General features: G+C 46.0%; 2 protein-coding genes across 4 annotated transcripts in view; one reads left to right on the top strand and one right to left on the bottom strand.

Moving 5' to 3' along the window:
* The first annotated feature begins 883 nt into the window (after positions 1-883).
* On the top strand, positions 884-15,007 carry ORAI2 (ORAI calcium release-activated calcium modulator 2). Of its 3 annotated transcripts, none has more exons than XM_082201567.1 (3): positions 884-987; positions 9,044-9,284; positions 12,735-15,007. In XM_082201567.1, exons 2-3 carry the CDS (start codon positions 9,057-9,059, stop codon positions 13,278-13,280), a joined length of 774 nt encoding a protein of 257 aa, XP_082057693.1. In that variant the 5' UTR covers positions 884-987; positions 9,044-9,056; the 3' UTR covers positions 13,281-15,007. The 3 variants fall into 3 exon arrangements, with proteins under 3 accessions (XP_082057693.1, XP_082057691.1, XP_082057692.1); XM_082201565.1 differs by lacking the exon at positions 884-987 and adding an exon at positions 3,421-4,598; XM_082201566.1 differs by lacking the exon at positions 884-987 and adding an exon at positions 7,936-8,280.
* A 6,418-nt stretch (positions 15,008-21,425) lies between these two features.
* ALKBH4 (alkB homolog 4, lysine demethylase) overlaps positions 21,426-27,870 on the bottom strand; it is a 6,694-nt gene continuing 249 nt past the window's right edge. Inside the window, exons 2-3 of the mRNA XM_082201300.1 lie at positions 24,224-24,421; positions 21,426-22,175 (exon numbers count right to left, since the gene is read on the bottom strand). Coding sequence (XP_082057426.1) covers positions 21,501-22,175; positions 24,224-24,421 — 873 coding nt within the window. The 3' untranslated portion in view covers positions 21,426-21,500. The remainder of the gene's footprint in view (positions 22,176-24,223; positions 24,422-27,870) is intronic.

The raw sequence follows: 27,870 nt of genomic DNA, 5'->3' as shown, positions 1-27,870 counted from the left end.
TGTATATGTCCCATCACCTCCTGGCAAATAGAAGGGGAAGAAATGGAAGCAGTGAGAGATTTTACTTTCTTGGGTTCCGTGATCACTGCAGATGGTGACACCAGTCATGAAATTAAAAGACGCCTGCTTCTTGGGAGGAAAGCAATGACAAACCTAGACAGCATCTTAAAAAGCAGAGACATCACACAGCCGACAAAGGTCCATATAGTTAAATCTATGGTTTTCCCAGTAGTGATGTATGGAAGAGAGAGCTGGACCATAAAGAAGACTGATCGCCGAAGAATTGATGCTTTTGAATTATGGTGCTGGAGGAGACTCTTGAGAGTCCCATGGACTGCAAGAAGATCAAACCGATCCATTCTGAAGGAAATCAGCCCTGAGTGCTCACTGGAAGGACAGATCGTGAAGCTGAGGCTCCAATACTTTGGCCACCTCATGAGAAGACCCTGGAAAAGACCCTGATGTTGGGAAAGATGGAGGGCACAAGGAGAAGGGGACGACAGAGGACGAGATGGTTGGACAGTGATCTCGAAGCTACCAGCATGAGTTTGACCAAACTGCGGGAGGCAGTGGAAGACAGAAGTGCCTGGCATGCTTTGGTCCATGGGGTCACGAAGAGTCGGACACGACTAAACGACTGAACAACAACATGTATATGTGTATGTGTATATATGTATATGTATCTCTCTCTCACTGTATATGTATACACGCAGAGAGTATATATGTTTATCTCTCTAATGAAAAACGAAAAACATGAAACCCCTTCTTGCAACACGCGCTCGTTCCTGACTCTTCTCGCCTGCCGGGAATCGAGACCTGTCTGAGGGGCGGCAGGGAGAGAAGAGACTTGGTCACGTGCTCACTACTCCAGAGCGATCACGTGGCGGGACCCTGGCGTTGCCTTGGCAGCGGCGAAGGCGGCGTTAGTGGGGCTGGGGCGGCGTTGCTGCTCCTCCTGGTGCTGCTACTGCTGCTGCTGCCTGTGGGGTAAGTCGGCAGGAGGGCTGGACTTCGGGGAGACGCCTCGCGATGGGGAGCTGCTCATTTGCATATTGCTATTATTATTGATTGATTGATTGCCATTATTATTATTATTATTATTATTATTATTATTTTATTTCCCTCCCCTCACCGCCCCCCCCAAGTTCCGAGGGCGGGTTACAATTAAAGCACAGCATTCCTAGGAAAGCACAATATTGAAAACGGCTTAAAACAAACCAAAAGTATCTAATAATAATAATATAGGCGCATAAAGAGGTTTAATAATAATAATAATAATTGGCTCCACCATATTGCACGTTTGTGGAATACGATCCGTCATGGCGTGGGACGCGTGTCACTTCTCCCCGATTCACTAGTGACGTTTTTTAAAAGGGCTTTCAATACCTAAGATCTTGATTGTTGACAGAAGAGTCAGGAGAGGAGAGTCAGGGCAGGGATTGGACTAGTGACAAACCTCACCAACCAAATCTTAACAGCATGTGTGTATTCTATGTGCAGCATATCCATACAGTGCAATGCAGTGTGAAATGATGCATAGTAAATAATGTGGATATAATGTATCGCCAAGCCCCCACCCAGACACTGTGGGGGCTTACCTCTGAGTAAATGCACATTTTGCACTACAAGGGTTGTATTCAACTAAGTCCTCCTCAGAGTAGACCTATAGAAAGTAATGGTCCTAACTTAGTCATGTCCATGATGACTTCAGTGAGTCTACTCTGAGGAAGAGCTAGCACTGAGTACCACCCTAAGATTGTAAACTCCTTGGGGGCAGAGACATGTTTGTTTCTTCCTATATAATTTTGTAAGTCTTCATTATGTTGATAGTGCTCTTCCCGAGGGCATCAGTATACATCATGAGTGTACAGCTCGCTCCAACCTTGACTTTTGGCAGGGGCAGATGGGAGTTGGAGGGCTACAGGTTGCCTTATGGAATTTTGTAGACAAAAATATGCAGGTTGTTGCCTTGAAGGATTTTGTTATTTAAAACAATAGGGGAAGTATTTAAGAAGAAGAAGAAGAAGAGTTTGGATTTGATATCCCGCCTTTCACTCCCCTTCAGGAGTCTCAAAGCGGCTCACATTCTCACTCTGTGAGGTGAGTGGGGCTGAGAGACTTCAGAGAAGTGTGACTGGCCCAAGGTCACCCAGCAGCTGCATGTGGAGGAGCGGAGACGCGAACCCGGTTCCCCAGATTACGAGACTACCGCTCTTAACCACTACACCACAATAGGGGGAGGTATTTAAGACAATAGGGGAAGTATTGAGAGATATGAGGAGCCATATGAGGGCGAGTCATGATCAAAGCTCAGTTACAGATGGGGGTGGGTATTAAAGGGTCAAGCCAAAAGCCATGTGGGTAAAGGTGGTTTTCTGATGATGGATTTGAAAGGTGGGAAAAGCGGGCATTGGCACAGCTGCAGCACATGTTCAGGGACATAACGTTCATGTAAAAATATATGCTGAGATTCAGGTTTTACTATGCGGGCTGTTTAACTGTAATAATAAACATTCATTCATTCATTCATTCATTCATTCAGGGACAGAGTTTTAGCCAGCTGTAAGAGAGCACAGGTGGTGCCATTTAATGCTTGACAAACAGAAGACCTTCATTTGGCCTAGTAGGTGTTCATGTGTGTCAAATGAGAGAGGGAGGAGAGCTCAAAGTGTAAACACAGCATAGTCCACGTATGAAATGCTTTTAATTCCTATGGATTTCCATGGAAGAGTATTCAGTGCATCTTTAACTCTCTCACTTCATCAATGAAAAGGTACCACCCTAGATTCCAGGCATGGTGCCATCCACCTTCACCCCACTGAAGGAGCGACAGGGGAGAGATGCCTGCTGGACATCAACTTCCCCCTTTTTCTTTCTGCACAGTGGAGTGGCTTCCACGGCTATGTGCATTTTGCTTACTCAGTTTAAGAACATAGGCTGCTGGATCAGGCCAGTGTCTTATGTAGCCCAGCTTCGTGTTGTCACAGTGGTGAACCAGATGCTTCTGAGAAACCCAACAGCAGGATTCGGGCACAAGAGCACTCCACCCCTTCTTGTGGTTTCCAGCAACGGGTATTCAGAAGCACTAAAGTTAAAAGATAAAGGGACCCCTGACCATTAGGTCCAGTTGTGACCGACTCTGGGGTTGCGGCGCTCATCTCGCTTTATTGGCCGAGGGAGCCGGCGTACAGCTTCTGGGTCACGTGGCCAGCAGGACTAAGCCGCTTCTGGCGAACCAGAGCAGCGCACGGAGATGCCGTTTACCTTCCCGCTGGAGCGGTACCTATTTATCTACTTGCACTTTGACGTGCTTTCGAACTGCTAGGTTGGCAGGAGAAGGGACTGAGCAATGGGAGCTCACCCTGTCGTGGGGATTCAAACCACCGACCTTCTGATCAGCAAGTCCTAGGCTCTGTGGTTTAACCCACAGCGCCACCCACGTCCCATTCAGAAGCATTACTGCCTCCCAATTTGTGTGTTTCTGGCAGGAAACAAAATGTGCTGCATTTCAGACATTACGATGAACCTGCATTTTTCTACGTGAGTAATAGATCATGGCCTCATTCCAATGACTCATCATGCACCCTCCGTCACCAGCTAAACAGTGCTAGAGCTAACCGTCCTCTTAGCAGTGGCTCTGCATCCATCGATCTGCTTGGAACAAAAGATTTCACTCTCGATTGTGCCACAGGGCAGCCTCTGAATGCATAAGAACAAGGCTGGGGGCAGGGAGATCTGCGGGAGACATGGAAGAAGGGGCATGTATATCTGATTCAGCCAAATTTGATACGGTTTGCTGCCCTGCAAGGCTATTGGGTCGGGAGGAAGAAATGAACACACTTCTCGGGGTGGAGTGAGGAAGAACAGAGGAATCTGGAAGAATGATCTTTCAGGGAACAGTTGCTCTTAGACAGATAGGAAGCTGGTCTCCTATTGGCAGCACAAATAGGAAGAAAAAAATAGATTATTTGAAAACTCTGGAGTAGTGGCGGTTAGGGGAAGGGGGGAAGGGAGAGAACAGAGATTCACTGATGTCCTGCAAATGTCCGTGGGGTGATGAAGAAGGGGTCCCAAGAGAGGGGTACTAAGAAAGGACCTCTGATTTGATGAGAAAAGAGATGGAGTGAAATTTACGGGAAGCATGCAAAGACAAATTCAAGCTTTGCATGGAAATATTACAGATTGTACCTCCTTCATTTCATGGGCTTTTCCTCCCCCATTTCCCCCTCTATAGCTGGGGGGGGGGGAGAGAGAGACTATGCACTGAAAAACTAATTCAAGGAAAAAGAAGATTGAGTCTGGTGCATACAAGGATATTTCCCCCCCCCCCTCCCTCTCCCCTTGCTTACATTGTTCACTGCTCTTGGGGGAAAGAAAAGAGATGTAAGGCTTTCCCCCTGCTGCCTTTGAAGCAGAGATGACAAACAAGATCAAACCCAGCATCAGCCAGCACTCCTAAAGCACTTCCCCTCTTCGGAGTGCTTTGCTGACATGACTTGTGGCGAGACCAAATGCTCTCTCCAAGGCAACGCCCACCAAAGCCCATGGAATTACAGCGGGGGCCCAGACTTAGCAGAGGCTGCATTCTCAACATCAGGGTAGGCTTTTTATTCCAAGTCAATGAATAATTTGTGATAATCTGATGTTCTTCCAGCCTCCGGCTTTGTAAAGTATATAGTCTGTGAGTTGGTATTGCCGCTTCATTTTGCAGGGGTTGGTGGAGTAAGTTGAGATTGCGAGAGGAGGTGATGTCTTAAAGGTTCTTGTATTGAATGTAAATTAGGATCCAATAACCCAATAGCAGTTAAAATGTTAGGCTAGCACCTGGGAAACCAAGGTTCGAATCTACCCTCGGCCATGAAGCTCCCTGGGTGACATCAGGCGAGTTACTAACTCTCACCCTCATGCAACTTAACAGGAATGTTGTGATCATAAGATGAGTTGAGGAGAGCATTGAGCTTATTGGAGAAAATGTAGGCTATAAATGTAATAAAATTAAATCCATGAGGGAGAAGGCATGAAGATGCCCTTTTGGTAGTCATTATGTGGATGATCAGGCAAACATATTTTTAATACATATTTGCATTATGTAAGCCTACCTGGGAATGCCACAGTCTGTAATCACTCTATTGGAGTGTGTGTGAATGTGCGTGTGTGTGTAAATGACAACATTGGCTCCAGCCACTGCCACACCTTCTGCTAGTCATGCCCACTGAGATAGGGCACCCACTCCTTGAGGCTAAAACGATTGACAGTCCCTGCTGTAGCAGCTTCCCCACACTATTTCAGTTTATAGCCTTTCAAAAGCGTAGGAGTGGGCTGTGCATTAGAACACAATAAAACGCAACAAAACTCATAGAAATTTATCTGCTCTTTTCTAAGTTGGCTGTGATCTTCCTGAAAGCTCATCCTTGATTGTGATCCTTTACTGCAAATGTGATCCTAGATCTTGGTGATCTTTGTGATCCTCAAACGGAGGTTTAGTAACACTTCTAGGTGGTGATCATGCTTGGACTTCAGTGAGTCTCCAGGGGGAAGGAAACCTGGAGGAAGCTACTGATCATATTTCTCTTCTTCCCTTTGCAAACCTGATATACCAGTAGGACCATTCAGAGGTCACCTTTTGCAGAGCTTGGAGATGAGAACGGGGGTATTGGAGAAGACAGTCTAAGGCAGAGTTGGGGAACCTGCAGCCCTCTGGATGTTGCTTGAACTACTCCTCCTTGACTATTGACCATATTGGTTGAGGAGTGTGCTATTGCGCTCCTGCCCTGCTTCTGGGCTTCCCATAGGCATCTGGTTGGCCACTGTGAGTACAGGATGTTGGACTGGTCAGAGCTTTGATCCGATCCAGCATGACTCGTCTTATGATGCCTTTGGAAGTCCAAGACATCTTACAGACACAGGTTCACAATCTCTTTTTTAAGGTATGTTGGATTGAAGCCATTAGGGCATAATAGGTTGTCAGCAGTTCATTGAATTATTCCCAGAAGAGAACAGTGGGCTTTTGTTAGGTGCGGTCATTGAAAAGAGCAGGGTAGAATTTATAGCTAAGTTCTGTCTCCACATTTGGAGGCGGTATGCCTCTAAACATCAGTTGCTAAGATTTACAAGTGGGGAGAGGGCCAGAGGCGTAGCTAGTCACTCGGGTACCCGGGGGCAGGATGAATTGCCCATGGGGGCAGGGCAAGCTACCCACTGGGCAGAGCAAGCCAAGGCAGGGCTTGTTGTGTGGAGCCTTGACCTCAGCTGTAGGGCAGCTGTGGGGGAGGCAGTGGGCAGAAGCAAGCCCCACGCTGCCGTTTCGGGCAGCATGGAGCCTGCAGGCACCAGGACCGCTGCATCACTCCCAGGAGAGACTCATGGCTTGGGTGCACTACACGCCCCATGGTAAGTGCTGCCCCCCCCCCCGTGATGTGGCACCCAGTGCCCCCCCGTCCCCCCCCAGCTATGCCTCTGGAGAGGTCTGTTGCACCCAGGTCCTGCTTGTTGGTTTTCCAGAAACTTCTGGTTGGCCGAGAGCCAGTGTGGTGTAGTGGTTAAGAGCGGTAGTCTCGTAATCTGGTGAACTGGGTTCGCTTCCCCGCTCCTCCACATGCAGCTGCTGGGTGACCTTGGGCCAGTCACACTTCTGTGAAGTCTCTCAGCCCCACTCACCTCACAGAGTGTTTGTTGTGGGGGAGGAAGGGAAAGGAGAATGTTAGCCACTTTGAGACTCCTGAAGGGGAGTGAAAGGCGGGATATCAAATCCAAACTCTTCTTCTCTGTGAGAACAGGATGCTGAACTGGATGTTCTTATCTATAAAACATTCCTTTTTTATTGATATCACTCAAGTCCTTTCTTCCAAATAAAGGTAGCTGTTGTGGTGCAGGGATTGGATTGTGCCGAGCAGCATCTAAGAGGCCAAAGATGTGGCAAATATTGATGGTACCCAGCATACCTACAGGGCAACTTCCAGCCCCTCATGCACTACCTTGACTTCTCTGAGCTCACCCAGGTGACCTGTTTATTGAGCATTCGTTCTGATTTGCTTGCACAAAGCTTGATCTGTTTTAATTACACAAGCCTAAATTTACCAGTGCGCTCTTGAATCTCTCCCCTACATGAACCTGGGACCCTGCCCTAGTTATCCCCCTCAAATATAGACAGAGCAATTTCAGCAACGCTTCCTCTTTTTGAAATTCCCTCCGTGGGGACCCTTGGCCAGCATCAGCGTTGTTTTCTTCATTTAGGCACCAAGCAAACACCTTCCTTGTCCCCCCCTCCCCAAAAAAGGTCGTTGGTATTTCTAATAGTGTACTCCAAACTGTCCTTGGGAATGCTTTAAATTTTTTAAATCTTTCATGTTAAATATGTTTGCCTTTGGTGAGCCTCTTGAGAGCTTCCAAGCTGAAAAGTGGAAGATCAGTTCTATAAATGAAATTAGTGTGCTTCAGGGAAAATGAATGCACCAATACTTCATAAAAGTAACAGAGTACAGGATTCTTCCTATACAGTATTGTGGCTATCTTCGTGTTGCATCTCTGGGGCAAATACATAATTTGGGGTGTAAGGAAGCTAGTAATATTATTTGATCATGCCCGTGGGGCTACTATAGAACTCCCAACCTTGCAGCCTTCACATCTGATTTTCTGTTTGAACGGTGTTTTATAAGTGAGTGAGGTCCATCTCACTGTAGTCTTTATTACCTTGAGCTTAAATTCTTTTCTGAGTTCTCTCTCTCTCTCTCTCTCTCTCTCTCTCTCTCTCTCTCGTCTCTTTCACACATACACACACAGTTCTTTTTCTAAAATTGTGGCTCATGAATGAAAGCTTTCTCCATTTCCACCATATAAGTAGATGGAAAAGGGGAGGAGGCTTTGAATACTTGGAGCAAATACTAATGTTTTGAGGTGCGAGCATTGAATTTTAAAGAACCAATCCTTGCACAAGGCGCGGGGGGGGGGGGAGACTAAATGCCTTTGCTCCAACATATCGCTTAGCAACTTGGGATTTTTAAACTCTGGGGTAGAATGGCAGGGAAGAGGGATTCTAGAGAACCTGCTCAGAGAAACTGGGGGTTGAGCAAACGCTCTTCCTCTCTCTTGCCGAACCTTCCACCCCCACATTCTGCTCTCATTATGCAAACAGCGCTGCTCCACAGACAGCTACGTTTGCATATCTCCTGGCAGTAGTTTTTTGCAGAATGAGAGTGTTTGGACAAGGATGAGTGGTTGAGGAACAATAAAAGGAAAAGGAGGTGTATGGGTGAGAGGGAGCAAGAGGGAGCTGCCTAAAAGGTAAGAAACCTCACCCCTTTCCTCTTTGTTCCTCCTGCCAGGACCAGCAAGGCAACAGCAAGCTGTGGGCTCCAGGTTGACTAGCAAGTGTGACCGTGATCCTTGGTTCAAATGTAACGGGAAGCTTCTTGATTTGTTTATTCCGCTCAGACTGAGGAGAAGGGAAATGGGAGCAACCGGGCAGAGCGTAGCACTGCTTAGTCTCAAAAAACCACTGGCTTAACATCTGGCTTAACATTACATGCGAAGGTGGCCTACGTGTTCCCCTTCACCAGCTTTCTCTCTTGCTTAGGATAGAATGTAAACTTCCTCACTTGAACTTTTAAATCCCTTCATGATCTTGCTCTTTTTTTATCTGCCTTTGTAGTTATTAAATGCACCGTTGGCCGAGCTGTTTCTTATCTCCCTGCTTCCTGTCCTGTCCTGTCTTCCTTAAAATATTCTGCAGACTTCTTTGTCTCACAAGTTATTGAAAACTCATCATTTCCTTCTTGTGTTTTACCTATCCATGCACTGTTTCGCTTTTTAAATTTCTTTCCTGTTCCTGGGCTGACGGTTGAATATTTTGCATCCTTTCTCTCCCCCCCCCCTTTCCTACACTCTCCAACTTGTGGGGAGTTTCTCATTTTGCTCCAGCTACCCTCTCCTCTAATCTCATGTGCTTTTAGATTGCAAGCCAGGACTCGTTTTGCTTTGACTTCCGCACGGCGCCTGGCGTGTATCTGGTGTTTGCAATGCTGATTTTTCCTCAACTTTCCCACAGCTTGCCTTTCATCATGAGTTCCGAGTTAAATGTCCCCGTGGATCCTCCCGCTTCCACTTGTTGCACTGAGCCGGCTGCTAAGGGCATGGACTACCGAGACTGGGTGCGCCGCAGTTACCTCGAGCTGGTCACATCCAACCATCATTCCGTCCAGGCCCTTTCATGGCGGAAATTGTACCTGAGCCGAGCCAAGTTGAAAGCTTCCAGCCGGACTTCTGCGTTACTCTCTGGATTTGCTATGGTATGTTTTCATAGCAGCTTGTCTGCAAAAATCTGCTCTGATCTTTGAACCATTTGGTCTGTCGCTTGCAGCTATTAGCTAATGCAAATGCCCTAATGCTGACCCAGGATCAGAAGCAGCCTGAGGCAGAAACAAAACCTACAGCATACAAAAAAATCCCATACATCTGCGATCACACCATGTGAATAGCTGAGCATGAGACTCTTAATTCCAGGGCCTTGGGTTCAAGCCCTACATTGGGTAGAAGATTCCTGCATTGCAGTGGGTCGGACTGGTTGACCATCATGGTTCCTTGCGACTCTATAGTTCCATGATTCTAAGTGGTAATTTGTTGGAAGAGTGCTGTCCTGCCCCCAGGAACAGTCCAGGGCATTTCGATGCTTGAAACAGAGCAACGGATGGTACCCCAGTCAAGGTGCATAGTGCCTAAGCACAGCTGTCCCTTATTCCGAATAGGATTCCTCGCAAGAAAAGGGAAAAGTTGACAGCTATGCGCCTAAGGCTAGTCAAGTTTTTAAACACCTGTGCTAGAAAATCCCACCGCCTCTCCCATTTCCTGTCCTGGCAGTAAAAATAAAAATGCAGTACAACAATGGTAAATAGCTAATCATTTGCTGCCCTTTAGTATCACCCCAAATCAGCCACCCTGAATCTTGCTCTACCTAATGGTAGGGCTAGCTCTGATTCCTGGTGCTCTTGCATACATCTCCCCTGAATGTAGAAATATAAGCAGCTTGTCAGTTTCATTTCTGTGCCTGAAAAAATTGGCTCCCTGTGCCTTTTGGATGGCTTCAGCTCACATTATGAACACCAAGTGAGAGGGCTTTGAAAGGGGTTTAGACCTTAGTTGCCTTTGGCTGACTGGCGTCCAACCCCCTTCTAAAATGTATGGGGTTTTTTTGTTTTCATTATGTATTTTATGATCTTATGTTGTGAAGCGCCCTGAGATCTATGGGTAGAGGACAGTATAGAAATTTAATAAGGTGGGGCGGTTCTGTCGAAACGGCTCTGATCGGCCCCTTCCATCTGGCACGAATAGATAACTGAGCAGGGCATAGCTTCCTTCCCCTGCCACAGTCCTGAAGGGAAGGGAAGAGAAAATGAAACGTAAGCAGTGTAGGAGGCTTCTGTCCAGCTGTAGTAGCATGGAACAGCCATCATTTTGCATGTCATGTTATCTAAGAATATTAAGCCTTTTGTGATCCTGCCCCCGTGGGCATTCTGAGGGGGAGGCCCCTAGTGCTGTCTTACGGTGCAGGTAGGACCAAAAGGCATGGATGGCAAGAGAGATGCTGCAGTGACCTGCAACCCCAGCACCATGTTTATCTCCCTGCCTGAGAATGTGCAAAGCTACACCTGCAGCAAGCGCAAGCCTTACTGGTAGAGAAGTTAGATCAACTTGAAGCCTGCCGACGAGGATGCCTTGGAGACGTCTATGCAGTGGAAACCCGAGGGTGTTGCTTGAGATGTGCTGTTGTAAAAGCTCAGTGGTGGAGTCCACGATTTGCATGTGAATGTCCTAGGTTCAATCCCTGACATCTCCAGGCAGAGTTGGGAAAAACCTGGAGAGCTGCTGCCAGTCAGTGCAGGCACTATTGAGGTAGATAGAGCAGGAGTCTGACTCAGTATAAGGCACTTTCCTATGTTCTTTGGAGCCTGGGTGTGTGTGTATTTTCATGCAAAAAGTAGCAGACTACTGCTAATTTGTATATTGAATTAACCTACTTAGAAAATGTTTTCCCAGAGAGACCTGACCCAGATGGTTTCTCGGTCTGGCACGATTGTGGAGTAGTTTTTAGGACACCCCCCCCCATTTCAGGGAGCCTTTCTGTATGTCTACTGAGGCACCCCTGTGCCAACTCAGCAACCTGCAACATGCAGGAATGTTCTAGAGCGCGTGATGAATTCACACAAGGCGTTAGTTAGCCTGGACCTTGGGCTTCCTTGTAACATTGTGTGAACGGAAAGTGCACTCTAGCACAGAGGTGCACTGAGTTGGTCTGGTCTTAGTAACCTGTCAAAATCTGTGCTTGCTAGCAACCTTGCCCCCTTAAATTGAAAAAAAGAAAAGAAAAAAGCATTGACTGGCTTTTGCGCAGCGGGGGGAAAACGAGGGGGAATTGAATCGAGTATCCTGTGCAAAGAGTCATTTCACTTATGGAATAAAGGCGTCATTCCATAAATTACCACACATTGCAGGTGGTCAGTAGCCATGTCCTTTCAGCATTGCGTACATAATAAATTTGCACCAGATTAAAGATAAAGTGTTGGATTTTATTATGCCTGTGCATTCGGTCCTCCCTGCATGTGTGAAGTTAGTTTATCCATCAAAACTAGATCCTGAAGTTGTGACAGCCAAGTTTTCAAAAGGTCTATATTTAAAGTCTTCCAGAATTTCATAATTATAAGGCTTGCTGCAGTCATTAAACAAGTTATACACTTTTTATTATTATTTGAAAGATCCCGAACAGCTTCGGCATGGAATGAAAAGAGGGTGATCTTGGAATCTAGAGGTGTGTTTTGCTTAGTGATTAAACCAGCTTCATAAAACACTTTTCCCAAAAAGGAAATGCCCTCGAGGGTGTAGCTACCACATATGGAAAAAAAACCACCTGTCAACTTTTATAATGATCAAGTCCCACTTATAACAAATAATAATAAATAAATACTCTTCCTCTGGACATAGGCATTCTAAATAGTAACTGTTTATAGATTTATTCCCTATTAATTTGTCCCCTTTTTAAAACCATCTGAGCCATCCCCACGTCCCAAGACAGTGAAGTCCGTGTTAGTTCATGCATTGCGTGAATGACAATTGCTTGTGTGGATTGTTCTTGTGGGTTAGCAGTTGTCACAGACTGGTTGGATGCAGAGGAATAGTGGGAGGAACCAGCAGGGGGACTTCCAAGGGAAGAAGATTCAGAGCCCGGGGATTGGTGGTGGGACGACAATGTGTGGTCAGAGGAAGAAGACTGGGAAGAGGAGGTGTCGGAAGCTGAAGGGGTAACAGGGCCTAGTGAGCTGGGAGAGTCCGTGGCAAAGAGATGTCCAGAATCAGAGGCAGAAGTTGAAACAGGAGAGGAGGGAGGCCAAGAGGCAGAGATGAGTCAGGCTGGTGACAAATCACAGGTTTCTCCCTCTCCTGCTGTGACAAGCTCCCCTCTCCACTTCTATCCCAGAACCAGAAGAGGCATGAAAAGGGCAGAGGAGAGGTTGGCTGCATGCAGGCACAGTCTCCAACTGCTTGGAGGGACTATCAGTCTCAGCAACTGATTCATGAGGCAAGACCTACCAGGGATGAGCTGCCATGCTCATCAAGCCTAATGCTCTGCCCAGTCTGTGCTAATTGTGTTCATGCTATTAAAGAGCAACTTGACTGGTGTGATTTACTGCCAACTCTCTCCTGGGTTTTGTAGAGGCAAGCAAAGACTCACGGATGTTGCTTTTCAGGTGGCGATGGTGGAGGTCCAGCTAGAGATGCAGTACCAGTACCCCCCGATGTTGCTGATTGCCTTCAGTGCCTGCACTACCATCCTTGTGGCTGTCCACCTCTTTGCCCTGCTCATCAGCACCTGCATCCTCCCCAACGTGGAAGCCGTGAGCAACATCCACAACCTAAACTCCATCAGCGAGTCCCCCCACGAGCGCATGCACCCCTACATTGAGCTGGCCTGGGGCTTTTCCACTGTCCTGGGCATCCTCCTCTTCCTCGCCGAGGTCGTCCTCCTGTGCTGGATCAAGTTCCTGCCCGTGGACTCCGTGCTGAGAAACGGCACCGCCATCGTCCAGAAGACCAGCCAGCACACAGGGTGGCAGGCAGCCCTCATCTCCACCATCATCATGGTCCCGGTGGGGATCATCTTTGTCGTCTTCACCATCCATTTCTACCGCTCCCTCGTCCGCCACAAAACCGAGCGCCACAACCGGGAGATTGAAGAGCTCCACAAACTGAAAGTGCAGCTGGATGGGCACGACCGGGGGCTGCAGGTTGTGTGATGGCCAGTGGGTGCCTTTCTGTTTGCAGCTCTGAGGATTTTCATAACAGGAATTAACCCCCAGGTGCCTAACGTTCTCAGATGCCAAAATGTTCCCCGGTGGATGCAGGTCTGGGCGGCCAGCTCTTTGAATTTGTGGGTGATGTTACTGTGTCGTTAAAACTGAACCCTTTACCTACATCTATGCAGTTGTTTGAAGGTGGGCTTGTCCTTTAGAGTTCCACATTTTTAGGTGGGTGGGAAAGGAGACAGATTAAGCAATTTTTAAAAATATGCATCAGTTTTAGCAAAGTGGGGTTGTGTTTTTCTGCAGGGGCTTCTATGCAGAGTGAGGAAAGGGGTGTGATGCTCTCACCGGCAATTGATTTACAAACTTCGCTTCTGGAGAGGAGTTTGTAAATCACAGTATGTGAACATCTGTGGAATCTGTCCACAGTGACTTTTTTACACTGGGGGGGGGGGGACGACTATTTCTGGAATTGTGAAAAGACCAGAAACTGGGGTGGGTGGTGGATGCTTTCAGAGATGAGGAGTTTTTCCTCTGTCCAGTTCAAGTAGCTTCTATAGGGTGGAGAGAGTTCCCATTGAGAAAGCGGCTAGCGAGGGCTCCGTTGCCTCTGTGGAAGGGCTGGAGATTATCTGTCTTTCAACACAAAAACCAGGTCGCAAAGAACAGAAGGGCTTTAAAGAGCACCATGTAGTATTTTACACAAGTAGAAATGCAGGTGTGAATGCGTAACCAAAGTTTGTTGTTGTGTGTATATAAAAGGCTGTAGCCTGAAAATCTCTCTCCTAGCACAACCCCCAATGCGCTTTAGAATGGGCACAGTGTCCACTTGTAAATTTCACAATTTTTGTACATTGCACAAGTTTTGAAAACTGACACAGAGCAGAGCTGGTCGGCCGGTACCCCTAAGCCCAAACAGCCGTCATCAGCTGCTGCTCAAGCAGTTTTCCGTGTTTGTGTGTGGCCCAAAGCTATATCGGTGATGTAGAAACAGGAAGAAGAATAACATCATGGGGGTGGGACATAGGGAGAGATTGGGCCTCTTCTTCCTGGAAGCATTCTGTTGCCTGAAGAGCTGGCTGCTCTGACACTTAAACAGCATTTATACAGGATGCCACCCACCCCCACCCCCGACCACCAAAGTTCAGAGTGTGTTTGGCTAACTGAAATAAAAAATTGAGGGGCCATCCAAGCTTCTTTCTCGTGCAACAACATGATCAACAAATGATTGAGATGAAGTAGCCCTGTTGAGCTGGGATTAACTTTTAAGCAAACCCGCAAAGCATCTGCCGGCTGCTTGAGCCGCAGTGTCCTGCTTCACGGAGGCTTACGACATCCCCAGCATATCTGTATTGCAACAACAGGACAGCTGTATGGTACGTGAGAAGTTTGCGGTCATTGGGAACTGCACCTTGAAAACAGAAAAAAGTGCTCTTTTGTATGCGTAACAGTCTTGTTCTGAAAGAAAATACAGCACCTTGGACCTTATTTGCTGTACAAACACTGTTGCCAAAATGTTTAAATTAATCTGTATATTGGTAATATGTCCTTAATGGCTATACCTCATTCCTCCTTTTTCATGCTTGGCTGCCTGCGGGACACACTAATCGTATTATAACTAATAAGTATATTGTATTTCCATCTCCTCACTCCTCCCCCACCACGTGTAAATTGTGAAATCTGCCTAAACTGCCAGTTATTAAATACTTCTAAGCAATCTTTGAGATGCTTTAAAAAAAATTCTGTTACCTCTTTGAAGTCCTTTAGAGTCAGGGAAAGGCTTGTGCGATTGTGGGGTACCCGAGCTCTTGGCCCAAATCACAAGCCTGATATGGATTTGATCTGCCAGTTCTTCCAAAGCCCCAGTGATGCAAGTGTGTGGGGCTCCCTTGGTAGCATAACAGCATGCAAAGGCTGGAGTCGCAAGCTTCCTTGGGAACAAGGCCTCCAGGAGCTGGAGGGCTGCAGGTGGTACATATTGACTCTCTTAATTTTCACCACCCTGGGATAAAGATTACAAAGGTGATATATAAATGCTGTCAATAAATCTGTAGCACAGTGGGGGGAAATACCGTATTTTTTGCTCTATAAGACACACTTTTTCCCTCCTAAAAAGTAAGGGGAAATGTGTGTGCGTCCTATGGAGCAAATGCAGTCTGCGCAGCTATCTCAGAAGACAGAACAGCAAGAGGGATCGTTGCTTTCGCTGCACAGCGATCCCTCTTGCTGTTCTGGCTTCTGGGATTCAGAATATTTTTTGTTTTGTTTTCCTCCTCCAAAAACTAGGTGCGTCTTATGGTCTGGTGCATTTTATAGAGCGAAAAATACGGTAATAGAATCATGGAGTTGGAAGGCACCTGAAATGTCATGAAGCCCAACCCTTTCCCTATGCAGGAAATCTGCTCAAGCATCCCTGCTAAGTGGCCCTCCGGTCACTTTAAATCAGACGGGAGGGCCACTTAGCAGGGATGCCAAGTCCATCAATTTCCAAGGTTATTCTTCCCCACTTTCAAACGCTCATACTGCTGGGAAGTTCTTCCTTAATGTTTAGTCGGAATCCTTTTCCTTGCAACGTGGACCCAGTTAAATTATGCTGCCAATTCATGGTCTCAGAGCTTGCGTACAAATCCCTAGCATCTAGTTTTCTAGACAATCTCTCCCTGTATTGTCCTGCCTAGGCTTTTAAGATCCACCAGCAAAGGAAGCCTTCATTATTCCAGCTCTGGGTGAAGCCTGTGGTGTTTTGATATGTTAGGACCTTCTCAGTGTTGCAGAATTCCCTTTCTATGGCATGGCTGGTGCTGGCATCGCTTAGATTTCAGCACAAGCTAAAGACTTACCTTTTCTACCAGGCCTTCAACAACACATCCACCTGATAGAGTGGTACCTTGGGTTACATACGCTTCAGGTTACAGACTCTGCTAACCCAGAAATAGTACCTTGGATTAAGCACTTTGCTTCAGGATGAGAACAGAAATCGTGCTCCGGCGGCGCGGCGGCAGCAGGAGGCTCCATTAGCTAAAGTGGTGCTTCAGGTTAAGAACAGTTTCAGGTTAAGAACGGACCTCTGGAACGATTTAAGTACAGTGGTGCCTCGCAAGATGAAATTAATTCGTTCCGCAAGTTTTTTCTTCTTGCGAGTTTTTCGTCTTGCGAAGCACGGTTTCCCATAGGAATGCATTGAAAATCAATTAATGCGTTCCTAGGGAAACCGCCTTCAGACCAGGTCCGGGGACAGTCTGTCCCCCGACCTCTTCTGAAGGCTGGGGGGGGGGGAACAAGGGCTTTTCTTCCCACCCCCAGCCTTCAGAAGGCTGTTCTGAAGGCTGGTGGTGGGAAGAAAAGCCCTTCCCACCTCCCGCCCCGCAAGCTCCGGGGACAGGAGGGCTTTGCTGCCGACCGCCAGCATTTTAAAAGCCCCTGCTGTCCCGGGGAGATTTTTAAATGCTGGGGGTCGGCAGCGAACACTTCGCTCCCGCCTGCCAGCATTTTAAGATCGCCCGGGGCAGCGGAGAAGTCTCCGCTGTCCCGGGAAGGCAGGCGGGGGGAGCAAAGACTTTTGCCCCCCGCCGGACTTCAGAAGAGGTCCAGGACCTCTTCTGAAGGCCGGCTGTGGGCGAAAGTCTTTGCTCCCGACCGCCAGCAATTTAAAACAGGTCCCCGGAGATTTCCCTATGGGCTTTCGTCTTGCGAAGCAAGCCCATAGGGAAATTCGTCTTGCGAAGCGCCTCCAAAACAGAAAACCCTTTCGTCTTGCGGGTTTTCCGTCTTGTGAGGCATTCGTCTTGCGGGGTACCACTGTACTTAACCCAAGGTACCACTGTACGATGAAGTTGCATGTTTAATATAGAGGAGCATACCAGGGGAGTTGATGAAATTATTTTTGCCATCTTGTTATGCTTGTTAATGTCATATTGCACATTTCTTTTACTGCGCGATAGTGTATGTACTTTTTTTAATGTAGCCGCCCCTAGGATCACCTGGTGATAAAGGGCAAAATAATAATTAAGAAGTGGGTTTGCGCCCTACTCTTTGGAGCAGAGGAAGGGTAGAAAATTTGATTCCATTCACATATATAGGCGAACCTAATACATACTTTTGGAAACAATACATGAACTGAAACACCCTTTGAAATTTGCAGTTGTCAGAAATTTGCAGTGCAGTTCTCTGGCCAAGGAATATGTACAAAGGTGCATAAACTAGAGGGAATTGTGCTTAAAAATACATGTATTAGTGAAAATGACATAGGAACATCTCTACCCCTTGCTGTCTTCCTCGCCCTCCTTTGGACACGATCCAGTCACTATCTTTCAAGGACTGGACTTCAGAAAACAGGCACCCCACCCCAAGACATGTGTGGACATGCTCCCAACCTGGTTTTCATATTTGAGTTCCTAGCAAAAGGGCTAGAACTCAGTGGCAGAACTCATGCTTTCCATGAAGACCCACTGCTGGTTTCAGCAGAATGTGCCTGATGAGGTGAAACGATGGCTTGACTTTGTTCAAGGCTTTTGTTTGCGAGCAGCTGCTACTCAACAGTACTGAGAGCCAGTGTGGCGTAGTGGTTAAGAGCGGTAGTCTCGTAATCTGGGGAACCGGGTTCGCGTCTCCGCTCCTCCACATGCAGCTGCTGGGTGACCTTGGGCCAGTCACACTTCTCTGAAGTCTCTCAGCCCCACTCACCTCACAGAGTGTTTGTTGTGGGGGAAGGAGAATGTTAGCCGCTTTGAGACTCCTGAAGGGGAGTGAAAGGCGGGATATCAAATCCAAACTCTTCTTCTTCTTCTACTAGAGAAAATGGCTGCACAGATGGGAGTGGCCCTGGCAGGGGGGCCGTTAATGGAGAAACCAAAAAAAAACCAAAACTAGTAACTACCAAGGGGTGGACAGTTAGGAAGAATAATATTTTTCGTACTTTGCGATAGGCGTCAGTTCACAATAAAAATGGGTGTGTGTGAGAGAGTACAATGAGCTGGGTGACCTAGAAGCAAGAGCAAAATTCTTTTGCTGCTAATTAGTGGAAGCAGTGAACCATCCGAAGTGTGCAAAATCCAGAGCAGTCTTTCTTGAAAGGCCATATTCTTGCCCATAATGAAACCAGTTGACCTTTGGAGGAATAAATCATTCTGCCGAGTCTTGTGAGCAGCTGCAGGCTAATGACTTTCAGAAGAATCATAGAATCATAGAGTTGGAAGAAACCACAAGGGCCATCGAGCAGCAGAAAACAACCTTTCTCCCTCCTCTATGTGTCTGGAAATGGGCATTGTTAGGGAGTGACCCAGGCCCCAAAGTTTTTTTGTGGCAGGACTTGGATCTGCTGCCCTTTTCCCTCTTCTTTTTAGCATTTATTTTTAAACGTGTTCAAAGTCATAAAGCATTGTAAGTCATGCACACACACAGCTACATTGCTACAAGAAAATGTGGGGAACAGAAGAACAGAAGGGGGGATGGGGAGCAGTTTCCAAGGTCTCACACCCACCACTTCTCTGTCTTAATTAAAAGTGGTATGGAACCACAGCTGCTCTGCAGACCAAGCTAAACCTTTTTGTACTGTTGTCATAAATTGTGGCTCATCAAAGATGTTCTGTTGTTTGCTGATTTGCACCTTTGATTACTGGATTCTGGTAACATGATAGAACAGTTCTCCTTCCCCTTTAAAAAACTGTACAGACCACTGTTCAAGGCACTGAATTTCTGAAGCACGTCAAATTCACTTTCTACCCTTGATCTTTTGGAAAATAAATTGCTGAGAGTCACAGCTTACGTTCTGTCAAACTCTTAAGTACTTTTAAGGCTATTACAACTGCAGTAGCAAAGGCGCCAAAATCCATTCTTACATTAATAATTGTAGATTTAAAAAACATTTTTGCAAGTTCACACATCTCTGTTCGCCTATCTAGGAATTGCAAAGCACGGTTGCCGTTTTATGTCCTTCCGTCAGGCTTGCGCCCTAATTTCTTGTTCCCAACCCTAGATTTCAGAGGAATAATTGCAGTTTGGGAGAAGAAAGGATTCTCCCTTTGTAAAGTGATCTGTGAGGAGAGACAGAGTTGGCCACATGTCCTATTTTTAAGAGGACAGTTCTCTGTGTGAAGGGCTGCCTGGTCCATCAAAAGTGAGACCAGCAGAGGTCCGGATGTTTCCCCATAAACAGTTAGCACCTGGCTAGTGTAGACACACAGGAGCATGTTCAAATGTCCCCAATATATTTGCCCTCTCTTCTAGCAATTCATTTTTTCTTTCTTAATAATGTATTTGATGGCAACCCCAGTGGGAGCTGGGCAGGATGCTTAAACTGTGGAACTCCCAACCCCAGAGATTCCCCACATATGCGCACCCCCAGTTGGTGCCACTTGATCAAAATATTTCTAAATATATTCAAGCAGGCATCTACCTATCTGGCGCTGATATTTTTAGCTGCATTAGGTGTCTGAATTATAGGACTTGCACCATCACCTCGCATTCATGGGCAGTTACCAAGGTCCCAACACTCTAGCAGGGCCCACCAATGGTGCTTGTTCTGCCCCCGCCCCCCCTCCTCGAAAACCCAGCCTGGTGCCCCCAGCACTGTCAGGCAACTGGATCTGAGCTGCTAGCATAATTTTCCACAGGACCCTGAATTATGCTGGGATACCGGACTAGATGGGCTCTTCTTGTTTCCTTAATAGTTCCTTAACAGAACTGTTAGTTGTGCCACCTGTATCCTTCGCCATGCAGGTGATCCTGCAGGTAGGGGGCTTTCCATAGCCTAAGCCTCTCTTCACCAGCAGATACTTTTAAATACTGTTCTTTCAATGCCTATTTTATTTATTCATTCTGCAGCTGTCTCTCATAGCTGCCAGCTGAGTCATCATGAGAAAAGCAAAATATACCGTTTGTGTGGTATGTATATGGTAGGTATTCTTCACACTTTTGAATATAATTACATGGCGAAAATTAAGCTGTGTTTTGTGTCTGCATACAGGGGGGGAAATACTGGTGCAATAGAGCGTATGATTTCATCAGCCCCTAGAATCTTGTTGTGGTTACTGTCAAAGCACAGGTGCTACCTGCTGTCTGGGGATCTTCCTATTACAATTTAGTCAGCAAGCAAGCAGAGCATGGGTGGAGCAGGGTTCCCTCAAGGTAGGAAGTATGTCCCATGTGGCCAAATGCCTTACATCCTTTTTTATTTATCAGACAGCTGGGATTCTGTGCTGGATTTCTTTAAGACGTATTTTCCCAGCTTTCTAAAATTATGTTTGGGGGGGGGGAAAGAAGCATTAGTGTGATTGTACTGTATTATTTTTATTTAAACTGCCAATCCATGTGTGCAGGCAGAACATGGGCTACTGAAGGAGAATCTACAGTAAAGCACATTCAATTTCCAGATTATTGCTCTTAAAAGCAGAGCAGTGAAAGAGCTGAGTCCCAGAAGCTGTGAGTCAAGGCACAGTGCAGCAAGCAGACCCCAGGGGTGTCACTGCCTGGGAAAATCTACGTCTCTTACTTATGGAGATATAAGAAAAAGGATGCCGGTAGCATTCCATCCAATTGTTTACTAAGAAAAATCTAGGTACCACCTCCCAGGGTTGGTGGAAAGACAGGCAAGGGCCTTCTCCGCTGCAGGACCCAGGCTGTGGAGCCCACAGCCCTGGGAAATCTCTCTTGCCTCCCTTGGTATTCTGGTGCATGGCTGAAAACCTTTTCATTGCAGGAGGCATGCCTGTTGTTCCAATTTCTGGTTCCTTCACCTTTGCTGACCTCATCAACTTCATACGAGCTTTCTCAATTTGTCTTAATTAACCATTAGCTTTGGTGATTGTTAATTGCCTTGAGTGTTTTGTAAGAAATGCAGCAACATTTAAAAATAAATGGTGTAATGGTTTAACTTGGTACGGGGCAACATCTCATAACCTATTTACCTGTGGTGTTTGCCCTGCAGCTATTATATATGTGCAAGTTTCATGCACTTAATTAATCTCCTACATCTGGGGTACACTGCCCTTTCACAGAGAATGATAAAGCCCAAGAAGTCTTGCCGGTGTCCCTTGAAAGATCAGTGTGCATGCCTAAGAGCTGGTGGAAGAGGAGCAAGGGGTTCCTTGAAAGATCACTGAAAACCACAGCTTTAGTAGAATTATCAGAAAAAGACACAAGTTTATGAAAGGCCTTGAAGTTTAATTTCCAGGGATCCAAACAAGTTAAAGAGTTTCAGTTCCTCCACATGGATGCCTATACAGGTATTCCCTGGTATGTTAGAGCTGTTTTTAGGAGCTTTTGACCCAATTCTTCCTGCTCTCCTCCAAGACTGAACTCCGCAGACAATTCTCTGAAGGTGATGCAGATACGGCGGCTTTTAATATGATGGCGATAAATGGCATGTTTCCATCTATAGCGAGCTGGTCCATACAGAACCACTAGTGATCTCTGAGGTAAGTGAATGGCGACGACAACCTCTTTAGACGAAACTGACCTTGTGGGGGAAGAAGGGTCAGTTCCCCACTTTGTGGTGCTTCTAAGTCCTCCTAAAGAAGTAGATTCTTTAGGCCAATGCTCCTGAGAAACAGCATGGGTCAAAGAGCTGTGTACCTGCTTCTTGTCTTGAAGAAAGGCTGGAAATAACTGGATATGATCCTCTGAGTCGCAAGACATGGAGAGCACAGTTGCTGAAAGCAAGTTTAAGCTAACCAGGCGTTCCCCCCAAAGCCGCCAATCATCCCAGTGGGGGTCAATAGCAGCCCCTCTCTCGGGGCCATAATCCAAGTTGCACTGCTCGACTGGAGAGAAGTCCTTGAGCACAGAATGGCTTCTCATTCGAGTCACAATCTCCTGGCTGAAGCTGGGCAAGCCAGCAAAACTGCCTGCTTTCAACTTGCGCTTCTTGAAATTCACTTTGGGGCCATAGTCCTATAGGGAGGAGGAGGAGGAGGAGAAAAGGTTACTTGAGCTGGTACAAAGCACTGCTTCGCTTTTTCCTAGTTCAAATCTTGCCTTGGCCATGAAGCCTCTAGGAAGGCTCAGACAAGCTGCTCCTTAGTCCACAAATGGCAATATGAGAATAATAATGCTGACCCACCTTACAGGCACTACCAATGCAGTTTATTAAGTACAGCTGTTCCTTGATAGAAGAAATCTTAAGAATGACATCCAGCCCATTTGTGCAACATACTTTCACTTGCGCAAACAGGTCTTCCTGTCTCACCTGCTGGTGTGATGGTGGATATTTCTGTCTGTAAAGTTGGTTTCATATAACTAAAGCATCACATTATCCCGTCTAATCCTCATCGGAGCCTTAAGATCCTCTTCAGAAGCTGTGCTCTGGGGCTCTTGTGACATGTGGCTCTTGGCATGTGGCAGGTAACTATCAGGGAGGTGGTGTTTTCAACAGTGACACTCTGGGAGTGGAATGCCATTCCCGGAAGTGGATGGCCTGGCACCTTTCTTATGGTCATTCAAGCACCAGGTGAAGACCCCACCCCCTTAAAACAAAGTGATTTTACTGTTTTAAACCAAAACCACCGCTTTTGTGATTTTAATTAGTAGGTTTTGATCTCTCTCATTCCTGGAAATTTAAGACTGCATGCTGTTTTTATCATATTGTCACTTAATCATACTATATTTCATCACTTTATGACTGTAATCTGCCCAGAGTACTTCTGGATAGGCCTGGGTGATATCTGGTTTTCAACATCACAATATATATCCCCAGCTAAATATCACAGTATCTCGATATATAATGATATATATCTGCGGTGGCGGAGGGCCTTGCTGGGCCTCCCCACGGGGGCAGAGGCTCCTGCCATACCTCCCCACAGGAGCGGAGGGTGCGTCACACTTCCCTGCAGTAGCCAAGGGCCTTGACAAGGCTCCCTGCAGTGGTGGAGGGCCTTAAAAAGTAAGGAAGTAGTAGATTTAATAAAAATATTAAATAAACTTCCATATATTCTATTTAATATATTTTCAACTTATTTATGAACTAAACTTGCTTCTACTTTCCTTGGAGTAAGCCCATTAAATTCAGTAGGGCTTGCTTGTGAGTAGACACACATTTGCTTTTGAAAAACACCATCATTCTCACAGTACCCAACCTCCCATTCAGTATAAGGGAGCCAGCTAAATCTTCTCCCCTCCATCCCCCCCACAGAAGCCCCCCCCAAGCCTTCATAATACAATCTTTCCCTTTTTTATCAAAGGGAGGGAGGGAGGGCCAGCAAGCAAAGTTAGTCTCCTTTAATTTTTATTTTTAAAAAATCACCCTTTTTAATATGGAGGAAAGCTATTTAGGGGGAACCAATGACATAAACACCACCAGAAAATGAAAATGAAAACTCTCCCCCCTCTTTTTTTGAACTGGTGAGGGAAGAAATACGGTAAGTGCTTTCCAGTTCTTTTTTTACTTTGCCTCTTTGATTGTCTAGCTGTGGGAGGGTTTCTCCTGGATTATTAGTAGACTCTGTATAATTAGCTGAGCTCTAAATGAAAAGATACTGGTGAAGCTGAAAGAGTTTGCTGGTTTGTAAGGACTTATCTTCATTTCTTGTCCTTAGGAGAAGGGAGAGAACAAACAGAGCAGTAGACACTGTACCTGCAAATCATCTGCAAGGTATATTGCTTTGTTGAAAGACTTATCATGATGTTATTTCAACAATATGGCGATTCAATGCACAGCCCTACTTCTGGATGGCAATACATACATACATACATACATACATACATACATACATACAAACAAAAATACTTTAAAAGAAATAAATTAGGCAGTGTATGCAGGTGTCATATTGGAAAGGCTGTATATGTGGCTATTGGAACTCACGTTGCCCCAGTGCTGGTCCAGCACACTAACCACTGCATTTGAAGCAGAAAGAGGGAGATGAGGAGGAAGAGGGGAAAGTCATGCACATTTAAAAAAAACCAGACGAGTTGGGGTTGAAGGAATTTCAATTTGAGGACAAGACCTGTTTTCTTCGGCCAGACTGTGATGGCTTCCAAGCACTGCAGTCCATCACCTCAACCATCTTGCATTCTTCATCTGCACTTATAAACTCTTCCAGTAAAAAGACTCCTGGAAACGGAAAGGCCCAGCCTGCAAATTCTGATTGCTTTTCTCCCACAGCAAAGCCAGTCAGTGGACAGTACACAAAATTTGCACTTATCTGAGAAAAGAAGAGACAGCAAATTAGACTTTTGCATTTTCAGTATGGATACTCAAGTACAGGAACAGGTAGTCCCACTTGCATGATCAAATCTGTATTTTTTGTTGTTCCATGACAGCGACAATGTGCTTTTGTAGAATTAAAAGTTGCTCCACAAAAACAATTGTTATGATTTCATTACCTTCCTTGAGGCTTAAGCATGATTTAAGGGAAGCCTCTGAGATACTAAAATTCTCTCCTGAATCACACAGTGTTACTTTGATGCTTTTTCTGATGAAGGAGCTTCTTAACACCTGAGATAGCATATGATACTTATTATCCATCTGTTGGCATGATAAGGAAGTTAAAAAGTGGCAAGGCAAAAGCAAAAAAAAAAGTTCTTTTTTGAAAGGTTTTTGAAAGGCAAAGTGAGTAAGGATTGTTTTACTTCTGATTCTGTTATTAGTCATTTCTGACCACTTATAGTTAAAATAATAATCTGAAATAATTGGCATTTGGCATCCTTATAACACAGGTGAACATAATTATAATATAGATAAAAGGGATTATACAAAGGAGTGGTATGACAAATAATTTTCATATGCACCATGCTTGGTTTGTAAAGTTATTTTGTTATCAAGTAGATGGTGAAAGAGGTTTAATAGAAAGCAAAATATGTCCCTTCAATTGAGAAGTAATAATTCTTAAAGAAATAGGCTTGACAATTCTATCCCACTGAATTCAATGGTACTTTCTCCCAAGGAAGCATGTACAGAATTGCAGCCCAAATTTCCTTTAGTTGTGACAGCCCTTCTAAATATTTTTGATCAAGTAAGTTCTGGTCCCCAAACCTCTGCTGCAAACACAGTTCATAATATGCACCTTACTTGGCAGTTCTCCTGTGACAAAGAGGGCTCACAACCTACATTTCAGGGGGCCTGAAGCTTGGACTGTCATGTGGGCCCCTTTGCAACCAGTGGCAAGGCCTGGGTAGCTACTGTAATATTCTTCAGTGGGGTTGTTCCACAAAAAGATCACAATACCTTTATAACATTTGTGCTACTGACTCGCAAAACTTTGGGATTGTTGAAGTATATACAACAAAAAATCAATCAATTTGAGTAATGTGTCTCAAACTAGTCTAAAGGGTAAAGGGAGCCCTGACCATTAGGTCCAGTTGTGGACGACACTGGGGTTGCGGCATTCATCTCGCTTTACTGGCCGAGGGAGCCAGTGTACAGCTTCCAGGTCATGTGGCCAGCATGACAAAGCTACCTCTGGCAAACCAGAGCAGTGCATGGAAACGCCATTTACCTTCCTGCCGGAGCAGAACCTATTTATCTACTTGCACTGCGTGCTTTCTAACTGGCAGGAGCAGGGACCGAGCAACAGGAGCCCCGTCGCAGGGATTCAAACCGCCGACCTTCTGATCAGCAATCCCTAGGCTCTGTGGTTTAACCCACAGCACCGCCCACATCTGCTAGACCCCAAAATTTTAAGCAGTATGGACTAAAGTCACTTCTGGAGCTCCTCCAGAATTGGGGCCCCTGAAGCTTAAGCTTCATTAGTTTCATAGTAGATCTGCCCCTGTATGCCACGAGCATGCGGAAAACGTTATTTCAGAAGGGGCCCCTGATGGGAAGTTGGAATCTAACCACAAGTTCCTCACTTGTGCCTTAGGGCTAACAGTTGTATTGGACAGTAGCTTCTGCTTTTGTGTGCTGACATGATTGAATGCACCACCCTTGGTGATGGTTCATGTCTGTCTTTGATGTTTATAGGTTGGTTGTTTTATAACTTCTGATGGAAGCCCTCCTTGTCTTTTCCATTGTAAAAGAAAGGCAAACAATAAAGGTTAAAGAATGCAAGCAGTACAGCCTATGACACTACTGATCATTGATGAGGGGAAGGCACTGTGCACTTTCTCCTGGGGCCGAGCGTGAAGTGACAGAGTACTCCACGGGTTGTGAACATTATTGTTATTTTAAGTGGTAGCTTAGCATCTTGAGGTGTGAATATGATCAAAACTAAGTTGAAATCTAAAATTTTAATGTCTCATCCCATTTGAGTTAGGAGGCTTTGGAATTTTAAAAAGTTGACAATTTTGGCCTTGTCAGACTACACAAAAACCTTAAAAGCTCAGCCAAGAATTGAGATATGTCAAAACAAAAACACCAATCTCTTCAGAACTTCATGGGCTTAAATATATGTCACATGATGGACTTACTTTAAAATTTAACATTGCAAAAAAGTTACAATTGAAAACTTCCCAAAAATTGTATTGATTATTTACTATTTCTAAGAGCTACCCAAATTTTAATCTTGGGATCTCAATGGAAACACATTTAAAATTTCTTCTTCTTCTTTGGCGACCACTCGTAGCCGAGTAAGCCTGTCTTCCATAAACACGGTTTTAACGATGAGTCCGTAAGTGACAGCGGAGGCCAATTCTGGATCCACACGTCCTTCCACCAAGCGTGCCTTCCTCTTAGCACGTTTCTCATGTCCGCCCTATTAGGTTCTATTTAGGATAAATGGGTCTTCTTGGAGTAAAATATAACGGAATAAACAAGACTTTCAAACTACCACATCAGTTACTTGGGGAATTTCTTTAACAAGTTATTCAGTTGTAATGGATCTGAAAACCTTGCCGGGCTTTCCTTTTAAAAATGCGTTCCAAAGCCGAGAGGTCTATTTTGCATGATAGAATCAACGCTTCGAAAGAACCCTCGTTACTATTTCATTTCATGGACATCAATGAACGGGAAACGAGTTTCATAGTTTTAACGATGTGCTGCGTGAAGAAGGGCTTTTCCCTCTTGAATCTCCCAACCTTCAGCTTCGCGGGTTAAGCGAGAGAGGCGGGAAAACACTTTTCCTCTACCCACTGTGTAGCTGAAGAAGTGTGCATGCACACGAAAGCTCATACCAAGAACTAACTTAGTTGGTCTTTAAGGTGCTACTGGAAGGAATTTTTTTATTTTGACTATGGCAGACCAAAACACGGCTACCTATCTGTAACTGGAACCACTTTCTCCATGATTGCCATGATCGCGTCACTTTTCCCGCGCCTTTCCCCCGAACTAAAGGAGCCCCAAACCTTTCCTCGCAGCCAAGTGGCTCCTGCTGCCCCTTTCCTCCCACCCACTACTATTACTGCGGCAATTTCTCACCGCCCGCGCGGTGGGCGCCTGCACTCGGCACCCCCTCAAGAGGCGCGCAGTGGCGTAGCGTGGGTTGTCAGCACCCGGGGCAAGGCAAGTAATTTGCGCCCCCTAACCCGTGGATTTGCGCCCCCTAACCCCCAGATGTTGCGCCCCCTAACCCGTGGATTTGCGCCCCCTAACCCCCAGATGTTGCGCCCCCTAACCCGTGGATTTGCGCCCCCTAACCCTAACCCCCCCTCGCTATGCCACTGGAGGCGCGCGCCCCTCGGCCGAAGGCAACAGCTCCTTCCCCCTCCTCTTTCC

This window comes from Podarcis vaucheri (genome assembly GCF_965113315.1).
Source record: "Podarcis vaucheri genome assembly, chromosome: 15".
NCBI classification, from domain to species: Eukaryota; Metazoa; Chordata; class Lepidosauria; order Squamata; family Lacertidae; genus Podarcis; species Podarcis vaucheri.
This window is presented reverse-complemented; position numbering and strand designations above follow the sequence as displayed.